This window comes from Lygodium microphyllum, chromosome 5, assembly GCF_053477565.2.
Source record: "Lygodium microphyllum isolate KBCC chromosome 5, Lygodium_microphyllum_v1.1.10, whole genome shotgun sequence".
NCBI lineage: Eukaryota > Viridiplantae > Streptophyta > Polypodiopsida > Schizaeales > Lygodiaceae > Lygodium > Lygodium microphyllum.
In genome coordinates this window covers 60612181-60635511 of record NC_141139.1, presented here as the reverse complement: position 1 = coordinate 60635511, position 23331 = coordinate 60612181, and the positions used below count along the sequence as shown (strand labels likewise).

Sequence of the window (23331 nt, the reverse complement as noted above, 5' to 3'; positions counted from 1 at the left end):
AGTCATGGGACTGGTGGAGGGTTAGAGGTGGATGGGTGCATGTGTAGGAGTGTTGGTTATGTAGGGCCTGATGTTGATTAGTTAGGAGCTTCTCCTCTTTGATTGTGTGGCTTCTAATGTCGAGTTGGGGTTGCAAAGCAAGGTTTGAACAAGAGCTATCTTCCAATGTTTATCAAAAGCCTCTAGCTTGCTGAAAAGTTGCAGCCCGAGGCTGTTGTGCTCAATGTGCTTGGTTGGTACTGCTATAATGTTTTGGGGTTCACTCATAGTTATCTTGTATTGACTGCATTGAGACAGATGCCCAAGGCCCCAAAATCATTAATGCCATGGTAAGACTGTGAGGGGTCATGGGACTCTATCAATGAAGGGTCAGAGAGAGGACCGAAATCTCAGACCAAGTGCAAAGGCTCAGATGTTATAGCAACTGGATTGTTGGATAAGAGTGAAATATGTGTCGGAAGTTATGGTGGACGAAATTTGATTGGTAAAAGTAGAGAGGGAAGAAAGTGTGAGAAAAAGGTAATGAAGGAAGGAACCAAGTTGCACGGTGTACAGAAAATAAACTTTGTTGATTCCAAGTTTTCTCATTTTAACAAGATTGACTTTAATAGGCAGCAAGTACAACGTAATGTTGGATAGGCAAGAAAGCCTTACTACATATCTTAACCAATCCCATAAACCAACCACATGGCACACTCACTTGTCCTCTGATCTAAGAGGTGGCTCATGCATGAACAAGACTAAGGAAGGCACTAAGGCTTGTTTATGCACAAAGTTATGGTACTCCGAATAATCCCCTTATTTGAAGCAAAATTGAGGAGATCTGAGGCAAAGAAGCTACTATGCTTCATCCTATCTCCCTTGCCTAAGTGCATAGCTCACTGGGGCACCTTTTGTGTTGTGGCCACAGAGCGTCTACTAGGTGAGCTAGGGTGTAGACCACCTATGAGGAGGATATCACTTGTCACTCCCTATTCCAAGTTCCAACTTGGGCTTGCAGTTGATATCAAGTCATATACCAAAACAGGGAGAGAATCTATACATTCATTTTTTGGGAGCGCTTTTTGGAGGAGTTTGCTCACATACCACACAAAAACTGCCCAGCCCCATATAACAAGAAAAAGCCCAACCACTTGTAGTGCTGCAGAAGGTTGTGTGGGTGGTTGGAATGACCGTGTAAGTAGCAGGAAGCAATCACAAGGCAACAAATGTTGGATTTAGGGTTGCAGAAATGCAAGTACACAGCTAGGAGAAGAGGAAGCTTGAGAGAGTACAACTCAAAGTGTATTGAGAGATGTGTAAGGAGAAGACTTACAAGACTTTGTATGCCCTAAAGTGAATAGACATATGTACAAGGCGGAGGAAAAAGAAACTCCTAAAGAGGGAAAAAAGTGCTGGTCCTAAGTGTGTTCACACAGATCACTACCGAAATATGGTAACAAATCCCCCTTGGGAGTGATGCGGCGAACAGGAGCTAATACTCATGTGCAGGAAAGTGCCAAGCTTAGTGGACCGAATCAATCCACAAAGGGGAGTAAGCCCAAAGCTTTGTGAAAAGCTTCAAACTTCTCATGAGGCAACACCTTTGTAAAAAGATTTGCAAGGTTGTCTTGTGTTGACACATAGAACAAGTTGATCTCTCTTGCAAAGAGTCTCTCCTTGACATAACGATAGTGCACCTCAATATGCTTAGTATGTGCATAGAACATTGTATTCCATGCAACTGCTAATGTGCTCTGACTATTAGTGAAGATGGTGGTGGTAGAGGACTATCTAGTACCCAAATCAACCAAAAGGCGTTTGAGCCAAACACACTCAACCATAGCTGTGAAAGCTACCTTGTAATTAACTTCACAATTAGAAGTGACCACAATGGGTTGCTTCTTGCTCAACCACAACATGCATGAGCTGCCAAGCATGAAGCAAAAACGACTTGTGATGAATACACGTGTCATAATAATCAGCCCAATCTAGAATCTGAAAAAGCATGTAAATTTGGCGGTAATGATCCCCCCTGAGATAAAATAGGCTAAGGTGCCAAGTACCACTCAAATACTGAAAGATCTGCTTCACTACTTGCCAATGGTTAGTGCCTAGGCTATGCATAAACTTGCTCATTTGTGAGACTACGAATTGAATGCTAGGCCTCGTAATGCATTCAAAAATCAAGCATCCAACAACCTATTGATGGAGAAAGACATCAGTCACCTTAAAGCTTTCCTTATCATAATTTTAAATTTGTGCCATGTATGATGTGGTTGTAGGTGGGCCCGTCAAATGTGGTGCAAGTTGTTACCGGCAATGCATCCAATTGTTTGCATATGGGCCATTTGCTTGAGGCCGAGTTTCCTTCGATAGTGTGGACTCCGTGTGCAAGTCATTGTTTGGATTTGCTCATGGAGGACATTGGGAAGCTCAAATGGGTGAAGAGGGTGGTGCGTAAGGCTACATCAGTTGTCACCTTCTTCACGGTGAAGGTGAAAGTGTTTGTGATGTGTTGCAAGCATAGCATGCTTGAGTTGAAAAAGCCTTCTTCAACTTGCTTTGCTTATATGTGGTTGCTGTTGGAGTGCCTTTCTAAGGTGCGGTTCGCTCTATGCAAACGGTGATGTCCACTCTATGGAACAAGTGGGATGAGCATGAGATAGAGGAGGCGAAAGCCATGCATCGCTTGTGCCTCGATGAGCAGTTCTGGCAGAGAGTTCGTGGGATCGTGATTTCCATGACTCCCTTTTATAGGGTGTTATGTATGAGTGATTGTGAGGGGTCCACCATGGGCCTTCTCATTCACTTCTTTAGAGCAGCATTGGTGGAGGCATGGGCTTGCACGGTGATACTTGGGTGCCATTGATAATATGCCATAAATTCTTCGCAACAAGAACATGTTGCATCATGTAAGCTCACATCGGGTAATTGGTGCCTTTGAGCTTGTCGTTTGCACCAAGCATACCCAACAAATCATTGGTATTGTTGGCCATGAGTGGAAATCAACAATAAAATAATGATTTCCAAGTGAAGAGAGAGAAAATAAATGTTCAAATACTAATAAACCACTAATAGAAAAGGTCTAGGTCGCCTCAATGAAGTCAAATAATATGAAGAATAATAATTTTTCTCTTGTTGTTTTCTTGCTAAGTAGAGAGAAAAATATGCTGAAAATAATAATTTTCAGAAAAAAAAAACCCAATAAGGTGGCAGTCAGGAATATGATGAGATCAGAGATAAATGGTTGAAAGCGCTTCGATAATGTGGTCAACAACAAAATTCGATGAGAATTTGCCCAATAAATGCGCTGAAATAATAGAATTCAACTTTAGCGCCAAGAGAAAATAGGATCATTAGGCAAATAATACGATTTTTGAGCATTGTGAGGCCAAAAAAAGCGATTTGAGGCAAAAGCCCCAAATTTGGAGTGTCTTGGTAGTGAAATTGGGCAACAGCCCCAAATTTTACGTGAAAATTGAAGAGAAATTGGATAACATTATTAGCCGATTGATGTTGAACGTTGTTCTTCAAGGCGGATTGCGCCTTGATTTTGAAGAAATTTGATGAAATTCAAAAAAGCCCCAAATTTTTGGAAGATATTGGGGTGAAATTGAGGTTGAATGGTGGAAAGCCCCAAATTCTATTAGGAAATTGAAGAATTTTTGTGAAATTTTTACCGGATGTTACCAAATATTGTGCCCATTGATTAATTGAATCTCAATGTTGATGAAGAATGCCAAATTTTAGAAAAGCCCAAAATTTTTTGGTGAAATTTGGGAAAAATTTGGTCAAATTGATGAAAAACCTCAAATTTGATGAAGACGGCTCGTCAAATTTCTTTGATCTAGTGTTGAAATTTGCAAATTTGATGGAAGCCCCAGAATTTTGTGAAGGTGGGATGCAAATTGAGTAAAATTTGGAAAAAGCCTCGAATTTGTGCTTGGGAAGGGGCTTATGTGTGAATATGGGCTTGTTGCTATCTAGGGGATAATAAAATAAAATGATTTGTCAATGAAATTTGAACCTTTTGAGTGTCTGGCAGTAGTAGGTTGAGGACATGGCATCTTACATGTAGGTAATCAACATGTTGGCATTGTTGAGAAACCCTTCACATGCAATTTGCGTTCTGCGTCTTGCGTTTAGGGTTTCGTGTGCGTTTTGCGTTTAGGGTTTCATGTTTTGCGTTTAGGGTTTCACAGTGGACAGCCCCAAAAAGGGATTGGGCGCCCATAGTGTGGTGCCACTCTAGACAGCTAACGCCCTTCCTTCTGCCACCCTAGACAGTCTCTTGCCTATTTATAGGCTGCCTCTGTCACTCACTCTTCATGGCTGATTCATTTAGTCCGTCACCTCGTCTCTCCAGCCTTTCCACTACCCTCACACTCCTTCAAGAGGACATTGTGGTTTGTGGTTCATGGCTGTCTTCATCATCTTCCTTGTGCTACAACACCCTTGTTCCCTTGGATTACATTCACTCCATGATTCAGATCTTCATCATTCCATTCATTGGAGTTTTTCCTCTCTTCTCTTCTCTTCTTAGTGTTTGTCAAGTTCACTTCGTGTTCCTCACCGCAAACCCTACTGTCTCGCTGATACGTCATCTTTTGACATGGTATCAGAGCTGGATCTGCTCAAACAGTGGCAAAGATCCTCCACTCTAGCGAAGGCGAAGATCGGTGATGGGTTCGGCATCCACTTCTCTTCTTCTTCTGCTACATCAACATCCTAATTGGCGATTGCTCCCTCCTACGTTTGTTGTTTTTCAGGCTGTGTTTAGGGCTGCTGCTGCTGCCTCCACCTCCTAGTCAACTGGCGGCTCCTCCCTGCTGTTGGCTGCTCCTCCTAGACTGCTGGCGGCTCAGCCAGATTGATGGCGGTTGTTCTCTGCTGCTGGTGGTTGTTTTCTGTGTTGTTGGCGGCTCCTCCTTGTTGCTCAGCCAGACTGTTGGCGGCTCAACCAGATTGTTGGAGGCTCCTCCTTGTTGGTAGCGGATGTTCTCTACAACCTGGCGGTTGTTCTCTACAACCCGACGGCTCAGCTAGACTGCTAGCAGCTATTTTCTACAACTCGACGGCTCCACCATATTGTTGTACCCTGCATTTTTCTATTGGTTGCAACCTCTTACTGCTGGTAGCATCCTCCTCCCATTGGCAATTCACTTCCATCCCTTCCATTACCCTCCCACCCCTTGAGGCAGACATTGCGGTTCGTGCTTTGCATTGCCCTTACAGCCCTTGAGGCAAACATTGCAGCTCATGGTTCGTGGTTGACCTCTTCCTTCTTTGGTAAGGCACATTGATATCCATGGCTTCTTTACCAATAGATGACCAATCTATTGGGTGCTCCTATTGTGGCATCACCGGACACACCACCGATGCTTGCTGACTTCGACCTTTGCTCCTCACCCCCCCGGAGTATATGCATCTCCCACCCGGTACTACCTTTGCCACCTCTTCTTTTTAGGCCACAGAGATGGTTTTGCATCAGCTATTAGAGTACTATGCTCAAGGCAATAAGACGCATCCGATGTGCACTAAGTCCTTTTGAGCACATGGAGGATCGATTGGCGCTACGACCTCTTGGATATCGTCGCAATGCCAGTAGCAATCTTCTCTTTCCTATTTTCGGGTACAGTGGCTACCACGGCCCGTGGTTTTGCAATCCACTCCATTGAGAGATAGTGATTGTTTGATACTGTCTCCTCGTCAGTTCGCTCCTTCAAGAGACAGTGGCTGCTGGACTCCTTCCTCTTCGGCTTCCCGGTCCACTCCATTGAGAAGTACGGACTGTTGCCCACTCATTGCTCAGTCTGAGCCCCACCCTTCACCCTCTCCTACTCAGGCTCGAGAGGCCACCTCTGGGAGTTTTTCACTACCCCAGATACCTTCTTCGGCACGATCGGTGGCACTTCCTTCATCCTCAGACATTTCGAAGTCTGTGATCCATGAGTTTTTGGATTCCCTATCTACCTCAGAGGGGGATGATCTTTATTTGCCCTCCGAGGGGGCATCTACATCTACTGTGACTTCAGAGGGGGACTCCTATTCCTCCAGTTTCAAAGGGGGTCCCCACCCACCGCTCAATCCTTCGCACACTTTGGTGGAGGCCTTTTATCTTCTTCTTCTACCCTTGGATGGGGTGGCTTCCTTCCAGTGGTCATCTCACCTATTGATTCCCAGGATCTCGAGGATCTACCTAGATCGGGGCCTTGGAGGTTTAGCCGCGACTTGGTGATGAGGCCTTTGTATTCCTTCTTGCATGGATGCGTGAAGCTAGTGGCTTCTCTCCTGAGGTTGAGTTTCAGGTTCTCCAGTTCACTTTGTCTATTGTTCTTTATTGCAGGTTCCCTTTGGGGTGGAAATCTTGGATCTTAGGGATCGCCTATATCTTCCTCCTCCTCTTTTTCTTGCCTTGGTCACTTGGTCAACATGGAGCCAACTCTCAAGATCGAGTATGGGCATATCCTTATGGTTCTCGACACCACACAAAGTTCGACATTCCTCCTATGCATTGCATGATTTCATTATCTTTGTACTAGGGCACTTGGACAAGTTACTAATTTTCCCATGAGGGACATTGTCCAAGGGACACTTGCTGCATGAGCATTCTTCAGCCTATAGCATCCCATCTCCACCTCACTCTTCTCTTCTTCCCCTTTTTGGGCTTGAGAGGGGGTGTTGACAAACCCTTCTCATGCAATTTACGTTTTGTATCTTGCGTTTAGGGTTTCGCGTTCTGCGTTCTGCGTTCTGCGTTCTGCGTTCTGCGTTCTGCGTTTAGGGTTTCACAGTGGGCAACCCCAAAAAGGGAATGGGCCCCCACAGTGTGGCACCACCTTCGACAGTTGGTGCCCTCCCTCTGGGTGCCGCCCTAGACAGTCTCTTGCCCATTTATAGGTTGCCTCTGTCACTCACTCTTCATGGTTGATTCATTCAGTCCATCAGCTCTTCTCTCCAGCCTCTCCACTACCCTCACATCCCTTTAGGAGGACATTGCGGTTTGTGGTTCATGGTTGTCTTCATCATGTTTCTTGTGCTACGGCACCCTTGTTCCCTTGTATCATATTCACTCCTTGATTCAGATCTTCATCATTCCATTCATTAGAGTTTCTGCTCTCTTTTCTTATCTTCTTAGTGTTTGTTGAGTTCACTTCGTGTTCTTCCTTGCAAATCCTATTGTCTCACTGGCATGTCATCTTTTGACAGGCATTTGTTGGCTATAGGGCGAAAAGGTGGCAAGATCCTTCGTGGTAGTCTACATAGGTTGGACAAGGGTGATGTAATGGTTGGCAAGCACAAGGGTTGTCTGGCATGTCTGAGTTAGGATGTACATGGCAACCCATTGAAAGCCATGTGTGTGCACTGTGATGGCTAACAGGGCAGTAAGTCAACGTAGCACTTGATGGGCAGATATCCTAGCTGAGATACATGGTACAAGTTGGGCAAAAGGTGGTGCACTAGGTTTGTATGTTGGTAGCAACTATTGGTTGTAGGTCGCAACAGTGGCAGCCACCACAGGCTGATGTAGGGCAACTCTGAGCTAGTGCTAGGTAGCGACCAGGATAGGTAGAATTGTTGCCTGTGAAGGGCAAGGCAGGGGTGACTGCTTAAGAGAGATGAAGGTGGCATAGAGAAACTTGAGAGAAATTGGGTAGTGTTGGCTGTAGGGTAGAGGCTTGGGTTGTGATGGATACGATGGGCAAAGAAGATGGCAGCACAAAATGCAATTGGCAATAGGTAAATAGAGCCAGCCTAGTGGGAATGGCTTGTGGGGCAGCTGGCCGAGTGAGAGGAGCTCAATGGCAACGACTAGTGGCAAATGGTAGCGAACGATGGCGATGACAAAGAAGATAAGTGGCTTTGATACCAAAGTTGGTCCATGTGTGAAGTAATTACGTGATTAATTGGTAGAGAATGAAAGATAATGAATGAACCAATCGATGTATAAGAACTCAGTCACAAAATGAGAGGCGATGAATTAATAGAGTGAGAGAGAATACAATGCCCAAGGTGATCACAATGAAAAATGCCACACTTATGTGCTAATGAGGCACAAAGTGTCTTTTGATAATAAATTAAAATCCTAATGGCTTAACCGTAATAGGAAATCCTAACCCTAGTGTCACTTAGTGCCTAAGACACTAGGGGCAACAATTGCATTTAGTGATAGTTTAAATTCCTAGGGAGCCTGAATCTGGATCAAAGGGCATCAATGCATAGCCCATGATATGGCCTACACACTAACAATATGGACTTTGTTGGTTGTGCCTCGTGAAAGCATGATGAGTAATGAAGTGATACTCTTGATGAGCACCAAAAAACAAAATTAGTTCTACCCCATGAACATGAGAGGTAGGGAAGGAAGAGAACTTGGTGATTTTCAATCATTTTAGTTGCAGTAAGATAAACAAGAAAATTAACTTTGCCTTTCAATGCATCAATATAGCTTAAGATGTCTCCAAGTAGAATGGATGTTTAAACTTTGCAATGTCCATATCCACCATTGACATAAGGACAATACATACTTGTTAGGCATTTTTGCTTCAAGGTTATGTGAGATGTCTCAAGACGCCAAATGTGGCCTCCGCTTTGGTAGAAGACCTTATCTAAAGGTGGTGCTAGTGTAAACAATATAGAAAAATGCACATAATCTACCTCATTAAACATGAGAGCGTCAACATGCCCCTTCTTACTTCCTTACATGCCCCTTTTTGGTTGGGCAATGCAAGGTGTGATTCAAGCATCATCATGTAGAATTCTTCACTCCGGCCATTAGGAGGCTTGGAGTGTATCAAGTTGGACAAACCTACCTAATCTTATCCTTTGTCATGTAGAACCACCATTGTTGCCAAATGTAGCAAGAAAATGTCTCCCTCATAAACCTTTTCCTAGACTAGCCATGCATGATTTAGAACATGCGAGACAGAGTGCGAATGATCAATACCTTGACTGATCCAGCCCACCCTCCAATGTCAAGCCTCCTAGTTTGTCGCGTGGTAGGAGTGTGTGAACCTTGGTGGTTGCACCGTCCCTTATCCTTACAACAGAACCAAAATGTTGGGCTAAAAGCACAAGAGTTGGGACATCGGGATGGATGCCTATTCTTTCAGAAGCTACAACTCAAACACAAAGTATATCACTTGCACATCAATGATGCAATGCTTAACCAGCCCAGCCAAGCCATTGAAATCCAGTACTAGATTAAATGTGAGTGGTACTAGCAGTAAATGAAATAGGCAAGGTGGTGCCAACACTAAGTGGAGTAGCCAGTTGGGGCACTACAAGGTTATGCTAGGTCAATCCAATCAGTACTAGGCACATGCACCAATGCACACAAGTAGTTACATGACACAAACAAGTAGTGAAATGGACACCTGCAAAAACACAAATTTGCGTTTTGGGAAAAATGCAAAAGTTGATGTTGCTTGATGCAGAAAAGTTGTTGCCTGGTATAGATATATATGTATAGATATATATATGTATCTATATATATATGTATATACAGTGTCTCTTTGTACCATGGTACTTCATTAGAGAGAGAGAGAGAGAGAGAGAGAGAGAGAGAGAGAGAGATTAACATCTACATAAGGGCAATGTGGCCTATGAGACAAAATCTAGAGTACATCCATGTCTAATGTCATCTCATCAGTAAGGTAAAGATAACATTAAAAATAATTGGGTGGCCTATGAAACAATACTGAAAATGACTATACGATGGGACCATTCTAGGGTTGAACCATGTGTAGTGTTGTTCCATTGATAGAAAAGAAAAAGGAAAGGAAAGGAGAACGAGATCTGATAGCACCATATACAAAAGTGTGGTGGAGACTATGGGCTGTAGCTGATTTCAAGATCTGCACATGATCTCAGCTATGATGCGGTCCCTCAAGGAGGTGAAGAAAGAATAGCAGGGCAGCCTGCTATGACAGCAAACATCACTGCAGCAAGGTCTGCATCAGCAAAATGCAGATCTGCCCAGGGTGTAGACTGCCTGTAGGAGCCACGTGTGATACTGGGGACCGCCAGGGAGTAGCTGGACAGAAAAATAAAAATCTCCCAGATTGGAGAATGATCGGCAGCAACAAACCGGGGTCAACAGCATGGAGAAGAAGGTTGCCAGTCAGCTGGACATGGAATGGCAGCTGGGCAGCCAGATCTGCCCTGAAAACGCAGCCTGTAGGGAATGCACCATGGCCCTAGTGGTAGACAGCACCATAGAATCCTCCATGAACTGCAATGTATTCCATGTCAGGGTGTAGGCAGCAATGGAGAGGCTGAGGAATGAAGGGGAGAATGATAGAAGAAGAGAGTGTCTGATGAAAAGAGTGTGATCTGATAGATGTGTAATGAATGAAGTGTGTGCCGTTTTTATAGGCATTGGACAGTCTCATGCAGCACCCAAGAATATGGGTGCCTAGCCTTTTTGGGGCTATAAGTGTGAAACCAAAAGGGAATTAAGGAAAAGAAATGCATTTAATGACTGGGTTTCTCAACAGGGACAAGGAGGGGCCTGCAAGAAGAAGTTGGGAGTTGGGGCACTGCAGGTAGCAGGGAGAAGAGAACAGTGAAGAGAAGTGGGAAAGATGAGGCTCCTTTAGGGTAGGGATCAGATACTATGCCCTATACTGCCTTATGCTGTCATCAGGATTGGCTGTGTTCTCATCCTGCAGGTGAAGATTGCAGGCTGCAAAGTTTTTACTTGTTTGAAAATGTATATTTATTTGCAGATCAGGTAATCTTTTGTTAATTGCAATGTAAGTAAAGCTCATTAAGCGAGTTTAATTGCTACGATGAACATCCGGTCAGAGATCTTAACACATAATGCGCTGACAGAAAAAGATGGATTAATACAGGTTGAGAGTACCATAACAGGTAATCCTGGTGATGATGTTTCAAGTTACCTTGAAGCTGTAGACAAATTGCAAAATACTCGCAAGTTTTTCACAAACAACCAATGGCTAAGAGGCAGCAACGAGTCCTTGCATTCGGTTGAGATAATGCTGTCAAATGCTGTGTCGAAGCTAAAAGAACACTTAAAAAAAACACTTGTAGAGAGCAGGTTTTGGTCATTTTGGATGCATTTAATAAGTTTTTAGGCTTTTGGCTGACTATAACTCACTAAAGTACAGTTTGTAGCAAATCATTTTGCTGGTGTTTTTATAGCACATCCTCATTTAATCCTAATACATACTGCAGCATCATTATTGAGCCTGCTCATCTCTTAAAGCTATTGCCAAACGTGTCAAGTTGCATGATTAATCATTCAAGCAGTCAGCCTGGATGTTTTAGTCTGACAAATGATGATCATCTGAAAGCAAATCCTGCAAAAATAACAAATGATGTGAAAAGCAGCTTGGAAGCTACTGTTATTCCGGACTTTCTATCTCCAAGCAGTATTTCTTCTCTGCATGAGGTTGCACGATGTATGATATCAGCTGGCTACAGTCAAGAGTGTCTCACTGTGTACAGGTATTTCCAACGTTTTATGTAAACCTATCCCTATTAAGTAGGATAGAGACAATTTCAATGGCACTCTGTTTATGAAGCTGCAAGAATTCAAGTCATGTAGGCTCAGTTGTAAATTGTTTTCAGATTTAACTCTTTTTACAATATATTCACCTAGTTGCATATGGACATGAATTCAGATGAAAATGCACCTGTACATGTAATCGTTAACAATTAATAGCTGGTGCCGTCTCACAGAGAGAGTTCTTTCTCTGATTGGTCTTGCTGATCTTTGAGCTCTCTTATGAGCCTCTTTTATATGGATAATTCTTGTGTCATGTAGTAACAACCTAAATCTTGGATTCAAAATGGAATTCAACACCCCAAGTTCAGGTGCAATTCTGCTAGAAATGGAATTTGGATGCTGTCATCTGAGTTTGAGAATTGTGAGCTTGGAGAACGCCCAGGCTAAACAATCCTCAAGCTCAGGTGATTGAATCTAGGCTTTGGTCAAGCAAGAACCCATGCTCTAGTTAGCTATGAACCCAAAGGCTCAAGTTAGTTAAGTTGTACTCAATATCATATTCATTTCAAAACTAGGCTTCAATTTATATCAGCTGACCGATTTATGTAACAAATCCAAGGTTGGCCGCCAGGTTATAAGATGGATCTTCAGTTAAGTTTAATTCAGCTGACTGATTTATGCAATGAATCCAAGTATTGAAAATACAAATGAGTCCATGTAGGCACAGTTAGCATCCACATTTGATGACCGATCTTGGTTGTCTTTCCTACTTTCTCAGCATGGTAGTCCAGCATCTTTGTGGCACAAGAAAAAGTATGCACTTAAGTTATTTTCATGATACACATTTATGGCATTAGAGGCTTGGTCATATTAACTATCGAGCATTGATGAAGCTCCAGTTAGAGGATATGGTCAAAGATCTTCCAAAAATTCACTTGCCATCAAATTATATTTGTGAAGATTGTTTACTTGGTAAGATACATTGATTTTCCTTTCCTAAGAATTCTCATGTTCATTTGCCATCTATTTTGCATCTTCTTCACAAAGATGTTTGTGGTCCTATGCGGGTCAAATCTATCGGTGGATTTCTATATTTTGTCACATTCATAGATGACAAATCCTAATTCACTTGGGTATATGGGAAGTCTAAAGTTTTCTCTTGCTTTAAGACTTTTATTGCCATGGTGGTAAACCAAAGCGGCTTTCGCATTTGGACTCTTTACACCGATTGGGGGGAGGGGTTTGAATATCTTTTCCACGAGTTTTCAGAGTATCTTGCATCTTGAGGTATTCATCACATCAATGCACCATTCCTTACTCCCTGCAACAAAATGGAATAGCAGAATGGAAAAATAGGTCACTCATGGAGATGGCAAGATGCATGTACCTAATTCTTTTTGGTTTGTTTCTATTCTATGTGCCGCTTATGTTTTGAACGTATGTCCCACAAGAGCTTTACATAGCATCACTCCTTTATGAGGCATGGACTAGCTCTAAGCTTTCTTTCTCTCATATGAGGATTTTTGGATCATTGGCGTATGCTCATTTGCCTTCTTTGAAAAGACGGAAGTTGGATGGTAAGGTTGTTCACTACATATTTATTGGATATAGTGCTGAAAGTAAATGGTATTGTCTTTATCAACCTCTACAAGCAAGGTTAATTGTCAATAAAGATGTTATCTTTGCTGAAAATGCTTCTCACCCCTTGCTAGACTGTTAAAAACAGCCTACTATTGATGCTTCACACATCTTTGATAGCCTACTACCACTTTTCCATAATGGTTTCTTGGCTGATCCTTCTCAGCCTTCATTCATAATTGAAATTTGATTTATGCATAACTATCTATCTCCCTATTCTAATAATTAATTTCTCTCTAGCATCTATGATCTATCTCGATTTTCTCTTTTTCCCCGGGCCGCAAGGCCCCCAATCCTTGTGGTGCGCAGATCGGATGCTGTATGCGTATACGTAGCGAGCGCCAGAAGGTCCCCAAGAACAAAAGAACTCTACTTTTGCACAAAAAACAAGAGAGAAGACTTGCACGACATGAAACAAAAAGACTAATTGGGTACAATCTTTCCCCATGCCTTGTGTGAGCGCTTCACAAAGCATGCATTTAATATATTATTCATCTCCAAGCTAAAAAATAGCCCAAATTTACAAATAGTATGCTTTAGCTTTTGTGTTTGCTTTTGTCCACATAAAGAATAAAGCGGTTGGGTGTCCAAAGAGTTGGACTGTGCCCAAATACAATGTCCAATAATGAAATAACTAAACCGTGCGTCCATGCGCATACAAAATAATAAATATTTGTCGAGCGCTTTAATAAATAAGCGCATCTAAATAAATACTAGCGCCACGCCTTTAATGATAAGACGTGCGTCCATAAAAAATGATAATTTCTTCTAAGTCATCTGAATACACGCAACCGCTGCCTGCTCTACACATCAACTGAAGCATTCACAATTGTTAGAAAATAATGAAACCGACCAAAGTGAATACCTAGCAGTCTTCAGCTTCAAAATAAATAAATCCTTTATTTAATACAAGTGCGCACTCTAACTTATAAATGTCCATTAATTTAAATATGTATTTTGCGGAATCACCCGCTATGGAATTACCCACGTGCACATTAAATTAACATGACACCCGAAAAGGACAGGCGTCCTTGTCAACTTCTCGCACAAGGAATTCACCTTGTGTACGAGCCCCAACAAATAAATATAGTTTTACGAATCCACCGCAAAACCTCACAGAATCCACCGTGGAATATGCCTCTTGGCATCACCTTGGGCCTCATCTCTCTTTATTCTTGAATCTTAAAAGTTTAAAGTTGAAATTTGAAACTTGAAAGGCTCAAGTTTCAACTCTCTCTAGACTCTTTTTCTCTCTAATCTCCAATTTCCAAGTATTGTTAGTAATAAGTATACTCGTAATTTGTAAATTGTGGTTGTAGGTGGGCCTCTCAAATGTGGTGTAAGTTGTTACCGACAATGCATCGAATTGTCAGCGCATGGGCCGTTTGCTTGAGTCCGAGTTCCCTACGATTGTGTGGACTCCATTTGCAAGTCATTGTTTAGACTTGCTCATGGAGAATATTGGGAAGCTCAAGTGGGTGAAGAGGGTGATCCGTAAAGCTACATCAATTGTCACATTCTTCATAGTAAAGGTAAAGATGCTTGTGATGTATCGTGAACATAGTATACTGGAGTTGAAGAAGCTTTATTCAACTCGCTTTGCTTACATGTGGTTATTGTTGGAGCATCTTTATGAGGTGCGGTCACCTTACGCCAGACAGTGGTGTCCACTCTATGGAATGAGTGAGATGAGCATGAGACAGAGGAGGCCAAAGCCATGCATCTCTTGTGCCTTAATGAGCAGTTTTGGCCAAAAGTCCATGCCGTTGTCATTGTTGTGACTTCCTTTTATAGGGTGTTACGTATGAGTGATTGCGAGGGGTCTACCATGGGCCTACTCGTTCACTTCTTTAGAGTGGCATTGGTGGAGACACGTTCTTGTACAACGATCACAGAGACACAACATGCACATATTTTAGAGATAGTAGAGAGGAGATGGACGTGGATGCATAAGCCCATCCATGGTTTTGCCGCATTGGTACATCCGGCCTACAAGTCATTGGCGGTCATGGATGATAGAGAGTTCCGTTCGGACTAACTTGCTTATTTGACTCATGTGGTCCCTGTGGATGACCACAATGCAGTGCTGGAGGAGCTAGGATGCTACACAGATCAGAGAGAGCATGTGGCTTTTGCTTCTCCCACTTGTTGGAGGAGAGAGTTACTTGTGAAGCCTTTATTTTGGTGGCAAAACTTTGGATACGCACTGGAGACCCTTTAGCCCTTAGCCATGAGGGTCCTTGCCGAGGATTGCTCTTCGGGCGCATGTGAGAGAAATTGGAGTGCCTATTCTCTCATTCACATAAAGATTCGCAATCGGCTTAGTACACGACAGTTAGAGCGGCTAGTCTATTGCCGCACTAACTTACACATGGTGAGAGCTATGATGAGCATGGGTAGTCCGAAGCAAGTGAAGTTTAAACACTTAACCACAACATTTAAATTTTAAAATTTGTTGTTTTAACTTTTAAACTTTAAACTTTGAAGTTTATACTTTACAATTTAGACTTTAGCATTTACAATGATCAATCTTACGTGCATCACTGCATTGTGTAGGTGAATGTTGATACATTCAGGTTGACGGGCGATACTCTTCCGAGTATACATAAGGATGTGGACGAGGAGGAGGAGATGATTTTAGAGCTCTATAGAGAGCTTATAGTAGTAGATACTCGTGATACCACTTGCAGTCAGCGTGCTCGTGGGCAAGGAGTTCGAGTAGGTGGTAGCAGGGGCATGGTCATTCGACGCACTTCATCATCGAGGAGGGGTGGTTCGAGTGGCTTGCAGACATATGTAAGGTGGGGCTCTAGTAGCTTACATCCTGTACCTCATGATGACATCCCCCCCTTGTCTACACAACCACCACCTAGGGAGCCATCATTTGATGATGATGATAACCTCATCGGTGAGGATGAGTATGAGTGTGTCTCGTCATCGGATGCCGAGGAGTCATCTTCAGATTCTCTTGGTAAGCACTCAGATGGTTTTGATGATGATGATGATGATAAGGGCACTCTCTTGGCTGGTTAAAAAAAAAAAGAATCAGATATATTAGACTGTAGTTGTATCGCATGTTTTGCGTAGCCCATGCGACCGCGATGGTCACTCCATGTATTCATCTTATTCTATAATGAAATGGCTATTTCTACTTTAAACATGTATTCTATAATCTATCATTTAATGATTTATGGTTTTTATTATTTAAAAAATCATCTTAATTTTTTTCGTATTGATATGGTACCGTACCTTATAAAATCATAAGGTACCATTTAGTACCGTATTTTATTGTATCGTACCGTATTGTACCCGACAACTACGGTTGGGTTGGATGTAGATCTCTGATACACCAACTTTTCTCAAAGGAAAGAATCAGTCTTCTCATTCCGAGCACGAGCAGTTTGTTGAAGACCACAAAGAGCCTTCTTTAACCTATATACCTTTACCACCTCAATCATAGGTGAGCTAGTCACTAGACCAAACTTAAGCTCAATGCCTGCTTTATAACTTAAGTGGGCTGGTTATTGGGTGAAACTTTCAATGTAATCAATTTTAAAATGTAAAATTTCAATTTAATGACAATTTCATATTGCATCTTGTTGCTTTTTCCTTGTCCTTGCACCAGATAGTTTGTACACTTGTGCATTGCATACCTCTGTGAATGCTTGTGCAATGGTCACTATGCCAAAAGTCAGGGGGTACCAGAATTAGACGTTTTGGTGACACAACTTGCCCACAAATATGTCCAGAATTTTTCACACAGTAGATTGAGTGCCTGCCTATGTAGGAAATGTGTCACCTAGGGCTGGAATGTCCATGAACAATAGTAGAAGAGACAAAATGACCATTGCTATGCCATGTGCACTTCTTGAGAGAGACTGGACAGAGCAGAGACTGTCATGGACAAGGTAAAGAAACCCTAATCTCCATTTGTAGACTGTGGCTCACAAGCAACAGATGAACAAGGAGAAAGAGAAAATCATGTCTGCTAACAAAAAGGTCATTTGTGTGGACCATGTATGAACCATTTGACCAATAAATTGTGTGGCACAACCTTGAAGCTAGAACTTTCCATTTTTGGTCGAGAGATCTTATTGGTTTACAGTGTGATTACCAATGTCTTAACTTCTTACAAATGTGGCAAGATGTGTAGGTGTATGACCAAAGAAACACAAAGAGATTGCTTTAGGAAAAAACAATTCAAATACACTTTTGAAAGGGGCTTAAAGGCTCTTACCAAGTTTGATTACATAAGTACTAAAGGTTGTCCATACAGATGTTTTATATGTAGGTAGCTTTTGGGTAACTCCTCTCTTCTTCTTTTTCTTCTTCTTGGTGATTTTCTTTGCACGTGGAGTGTGTATTGATTGGATGTTACTTCTTCTTATCAAGATCTGCAAATGTTGGTGGATTCTTGAATGCTGATGGGTCTTCCAGTAATTTCAGCAGTAAACAAAGAGCTTGATGATGACATTGAAATGGGATGAAATACTCCTCATGAAAAGAGCTTTGGTATTTCTCACAATAATGAAACTTTAGTTTGATGAATCTACAAGAATTTGATTATAATTACAATGCTGTGGATTGCTTAAGAATGATGATTGAGCTGTGAATATGGAGGAGTGGATGCTTAGCATTCTTTCAAAGCAAGTAATAGTCATTGTTTTAATCCCAAAAGATGAGTTTCAAGCCAATTCATTGAGAAACTCTAGTTTTAATTGTAACTCTAACTTCAATTTAACATGGCTATGGAGGTTCAAGGTGTGCCCAAACCATGTCAATTTTGCTTCCCCTTCCCTCTTTTGCACTGCCTTTATGACCGTGCTCTTGATTGTCATGTTACCCCTCTGAGAAAGCTTGGCGGTGCTGATTCTGAGGCCAATAATGTGTGAGGGAGCAAGTGAGGAGGGGGAAGTGAGGGAAAGAGGGGGAGGGAGAGTTATACAGAGAGGGAAAGTGTGTTTTTGGGTTTCTGGGGCTGGGTCCCTACAGGAGGGAGGGGGTGGGGCAGAAGAGAAAGAGGGTTGGGCAGGTGGAGGCTTGGTGGAAGGGCAGGAAGGGTGGGCCTGTTGGTGCACACATCATTATAATGCTCATCTTTACTGTGTGACAGAAATGTAAGGTCCTCATGTTTGGAGCACATGCTTCGGAAGCTCGGGGTTGAAAAGTTCAGACGAGGTGATGCTCAAAATTTTGCTGGGGAACTTGTAGAAGATAAGATTTTGGATTGGCCTAAACATCTACAAGTATCTGTAAGGTCATGGCTTCTCTCATTTATTGCTTTCTCAACATTCTAGATGGTAATTGAGTTGCTTCTCTTTTAGTTGGTGTTTTACAATCTCTGTTGGAGTTTCGATAAAAGGAAATCATGATAATGTGATTTCAGGTGCTATTGCTGCTTGCAGGAGAAAGAAAGCTGTGTGATCACATATTCTTTCAACTTGACCCACATCGAATTTGCTGTTTTGTGAGTGTTGTTGAGGATATAATGCACACACTTCTAAACTTTGCTGAAGCTGTATCCAAAAGCAAGAGGAATCCTGAACGGCTCTTTGCTGTCCTTGGCATGTACAAAGCAATGAATGATGTCTTGCCTGAGGTAAAATTTTGTTACCTAAATTAAGCTTCGGTTGGGAACACAGTGAAAATATTGGAAACTAGTAAAGGTAGGATTTGAATATAATACTGCTGTGTTGTAGTGAAAACTAAGATATAATCACCACTGCATGTTAAACTTTGAGATCTTAAACATTTGGACAAAATGGGAAATGAGGAGTTGATTTGAAGGGAGGAAGAAAGAACCCCCAAGTAGAACATTGATGTGATAATCTCCATTGGGCTGGTATTGTAAGTAAGGTGGATATGTGAGGTAATAAGTAGGATGCAATAAAGGCTATGAGCTTGGTCATTGACATAAAAATTGTGCTGCATACGAAGGTCTTGTCTTACATCCCAATGTCATTGAGCCCTTTGGAGAAATTTTCAACAATCGTAATGTCATAATCATAATAATATTCCCATAAAGTAGGATAAAGCCGAGGCTCTGAGTGAAAGAAAGAAAAACAATATTTTGTCAAAAACAAGAAAATTAAGTCTTTTGTTCTGTATGTACTTTCTGCAGAAGCTTCTTCCACAATAGTGTCGGTACGAGTTTCTTTCAGTGCAGCTTTTGTTACAACCTTGTTTTCTTGAGCAGCTTTCTTTGCCACAAGCTTTTCTATATTAGCTTATTGTAGACGTTTCCTTCACAATTGCTTCTTCCGGGTCCTAAAAACTTCTTCAATAGCCTTCTTGATGAGGCTTATGGATTCCAAAAGTCAGTACATTTTATCGTTGTACATTATTGAATGCTAGACATTGGATTTGGCAATAACTGCCTTACTTTTCCAAGCATTATAGATGCCAAACTCTGGAAAAGCTTTAATAATGTCTAGACATTGAAGAAGTTTTCCCTGACAGCTTTTACAAGAGGGTCCAAGCTTCACTTGATGCAGTTTTATCCATCTACATGATAGATATAATGCTTGGAAAAGTAAGGCAGTTATTGCCAAAGCCATCTCACTAAATTGGCAACATGACCCTAGCATTGGATTTGGGAATGATAGATGCCAAACTCTGGATTTGTTTCTTTATGCTACTTTCAAGCATATTCCCTTAAGCTTCATGTTCTTGTAGCTTCCTTGACAAGCTTTCTCACTAGTTTCTTGCCAGGCTTTCATGCTGCCTGTAGCTTTGGGAACCTTTCTCACTATGTGATTTATATGATATTTTTTAGAAGCCATTGTCAGAGTGGTATTTGTAGTTATGGAGCAATTTGTAGAAGTTCAGTGTATGCAGCTTGTTGTTCCAAACTCCTTGAACCAATGCTTCTTTATCCACAAACTTTTCTGCATGTGATTTCTGTTTAGCAAATGCATTCAATTTCACCAAATGTATAGACTGCTCACGGGAGACAGGTTTCAAAGGATTCAAAGTAGGATGTTTGTCGAAAGAGTTGCCCTTCTTGATATTAGTCTGCAAGTACTAAATTCCTACAGGGAAACTGTGACTCACATACACTAGACATTTATAAACTTTGTTCTGGGCGAGGAACAATTTATTTACTTCTGAACTGCTGTACTCCCAACAATGACCAATTTTCTTCAAACATAATCCTTTCTCATAGTGGATTTTACAAAATATTACAGATCACCAGAATGTTTCAAGGAGATGGTGCACTATTGCAGCAGAGATTTCGGGATGTCCTTCACATGCTTGACCAAACTGTTCGTGATATTCTCAATGATTTTGAGCAGACTGTTTCTAGAGATGGAACAAAGATAGCCACACAAGATGGGATGATCCATGCTCTCACCAGCTATGTAGTCAATTATATAACACTTCTTAGCAAGTGAGACATCTCTCTTCCAGAAAGTTGTTTAAAAGAATTGTCTGCTTTGTAATGTCTTAACAAGTGCGTGTGCTTTTCATGCAGTTACAGAGTCGTATTACACGATCTGTTTGATGGATGCGAATGTCAACTTGATGGTCCCAAACTGGCAAACAAACTCCAGGAAATCATAAGTGCACTAATCAGTGGTCTTGATGTAAAAGCCAAACAGCAAAAAGACCCTGCATTAATACAGCTATTTCTCATGAACAACATTCAGTACATTGTCCGCACTATTCAAAGGTGGTTGGCACTGCTACAATTTCTAGTAAACGTGGTAGTCCACAACTACTATCTTACATCTAGCAGATGTTGCAGGTCTGAAGCAAGGTTTATACTTGGAGGAGATTGGTTCCAGCAGCTCCAACATAAGGTGCAGTTGCATGCCACAAGCTACCAGCATGCTGCTTGGAACAAGGTCGATGTGGAGCAGTGCATATAGTGTTTTTTCTATCTGTACAGCCACTGCACAGCTCTTTCTTGATAAGAGTATTTCAGCCCTCACCTGCAGCCTGGTATATTGCTGAATCAGGTTCTTCAATGTCTGTCTATGCAAGGCTTGAGTTACGATGGAGGTGCAAATATCAGCACAACTCCTCGAGGTCTTGTGAAAGAAAGGTAAGGCTTCTTTCTGTTCAACAGTAATGAATAATTGTAGTGATGTTAATTATATGATGACTGGGATTTGTGCATACAATTTTCAGGTTCAAACTCTTCAACCGTCTGTTAGAAGAACAACATCAGCATCAGAAACAATGGACCGTGCCTGACGGTGAACTGAGGAAGGCTCTGCGAGTGGCAGTTATTGAGAGTGTTGTGCCAACTTACCGTCTATTCTTGAAGAACTTCAGGTTTCTTTACCTTATCTACTCATTTAAAGAGTTCTTTACCCATTTTTAAATAAGTGTTTTTTTGCCTAATGAATCACCTGCCATCCTTTGGGATTGGTGTCCGGGTGAAATCGCGTTCAAATTCTTTACCCCTTGATATATTAGAATTCTTTACTCGATATATCACATCACACTGTTCTTGGCTCACAAAAATCTCTTACTGTCAGTCTTAACTGTGGGTCTGTAGTAGAGCTGAAGCATGGAGGGAAAGTATTAACGGCTGATTGCTTGCCTTTTTCATGCAAATCTCAGTGGTCTCATGGAGAGCGGAAAAACCCCAAGGAAGTATATGAAGTACTCTGCAGAAGACGTTGGGCATCTTCTGGCAGATCTATTCGGAGGCTGGATGGAAAAATGATGAGTTGCTTTAGGGTCATGATGTTTTTTTAAAACTTGTATTGCTTTAGTAGTTGGATTCCTTTTTGTGCCAATGACACCCCAAAGTGAAATTATTCTTGTGCCAATGACACCCCAAAGTGAAATTATTCTTGTGCCAATGGCACCCTGAAGTGGATTGTGACTAAAGTTTGGATGCGTGTCTCTCTATCCTACACACATTTCATGCGTCTAATCCTTCAATGAGAGTAATTTGAATTTTTTTTTGTATCTCCGTTTGGCCATCCATTGTGATTATGGGTTATGGCCGCAACCTCGGTTTGTTGTGGAATAACCGGTCCTCCATCCTAATCTCTTCATCCGAAGGTGGAACACCCCGAAGGATAAGAGGTTCAACACTTGTAAAGCAAGAGTTACTGGCGGCCATGGAGGGCCTTTTTTCATGTACCATTATTGCTGGAGATTGCCATCATTATCTCTTATTGCATTGTACAAGCTAGGAGAACTGGAATGTGGATAGGGCCGTAGAATCAATGGGCAATAGGTACAAGTTGATATTTTTTATTGCTTAAACTTTCTTGCTTGCCTTAGTGTTTTTTGTGTTTGCCAAACTGTCTGAACAGCCTCATCCCACAAGTTCTATGGATATACAACTAATTCCCCTCCAAGCAAAGGTTCCAGATGTTCAAGGAGACCTTGAATGGTTGGCATCTGCTTTGTTCATCGTGAATTATTTATGGTATGTAGGTTTTGTCCTTGCCAGGGGGCAGCAAAAGGCTTCATTTTATGATCCTTTTTGGTGTGCATTTACATGACAGTCTTTTCAAGGGGAAGCACAAACCTTAATGGCTTTTGTCATGAACTTGCTTTTGGCAATGTTGGGATGTAGGTGACATGGGCCCCCCTTGATATTGAAGAGGCGGCACTAATGATATTGTTTATGCTTCTTGTTGATGGTTTTGTAAAGTTGGAAGGCTTTGGGGTAGGAATTATAAGGGTTGTGAATATGACGAACATGATTGCTCTCAGTTTTGTGGATCATTGTACTAACTTGGATGAGCATTTGGATGTCTCTTGTGATTACAATGGATCCATCACACACACACACATTCTCTCTCTCTCTCTCTATCTCTCTCACACACACACACACACACACACACACACACACATTTTCATATTTCTCACACACTAGTTTTCTACGACCACACACACTTCACTACTGAGACTTTATCTTACACATACCCACGCGCACACATTTATACCAGGGCACTTCTTAATTTCACTCTTCAAATGGGCATACACAGTCTCTCAATAAGAAAAACACATGCAAAATTGCACGTGTGTGAGTCTCTCTCTATTGAGTGCACATAATTAAACTTAGATTTCTAGTTTTGCTTGCAAGACGTCAAACCTTTTTACCTTTTTGTTATCTCTTTTTCCATGGTATGTGAGCTTATTCCTCACTTGCATAGTTGAATGATTACCAATATTCTTGGCAAATCCCCAAATTGTGGCTATCCATTGTAACTCACGACAACCTATATTATCTTAACATTATGCACTGCTGAGAAATGTGGTCACTT

At 41.7% G+C, this 23331-nt stretch overlaps 1 protein-coding gene across 5 annotated transcripts in view; it reads left to right on the top strand.

The window, feature by feature from the left end:
* The window catches only part of LOC148035881 (exocyst complex component EXO70A1-like), a 31720-nt gene extending 9127 nt beyond the window's left edge, over window positions 1–22593 (top strand). The window contains exons 3-12 of one of the 5 annotated variants that reach the window (XM_087677892.1): window positions 10839–11044; window positions 11182–11454; window positions 18207–18345; window positions 18480–18692; window positions 20281–20483; window positions 20568–20765; window positions 20832–20940; window positions 21055–21140; window positions 21227–21373; window positions 21665–22593. In XM_087677892.1, coding sequence (XP_087534018.1) covers window positions 10839–11044; window positions 11182–11454; window positions 18207–18345; window positions 18480–18692; window positions 20281–20483; window positions 20568–20765; window positions 20832–20940; window positions 21055–21140; window positions 21227–21373; window positions 21665–21770 — 1680 coding nt within the window. In that variant the 3' untranslated portion in view covers window positions 21771–22593. Of the gene's footprint in view, window positions 1–10838; window positions 11045–11181; window positions 11455–18206; window positions 18346–18479; window positions 18693–20280; window positions 20484–20567; window positions 20766–20831; window positions 20941–21054; window positions 21141–21226; window positions 21374–21664 lie in introns of those variants that run through there. The other 4 variants (XM_087677890.1, XM_087677891.1, XR_015690876.1 and 1 more) reach the window with 4 other exon arrangements.
* The last annotated feature ends 738 nt before the right edge of the window (window positions 22594–23331 follow it).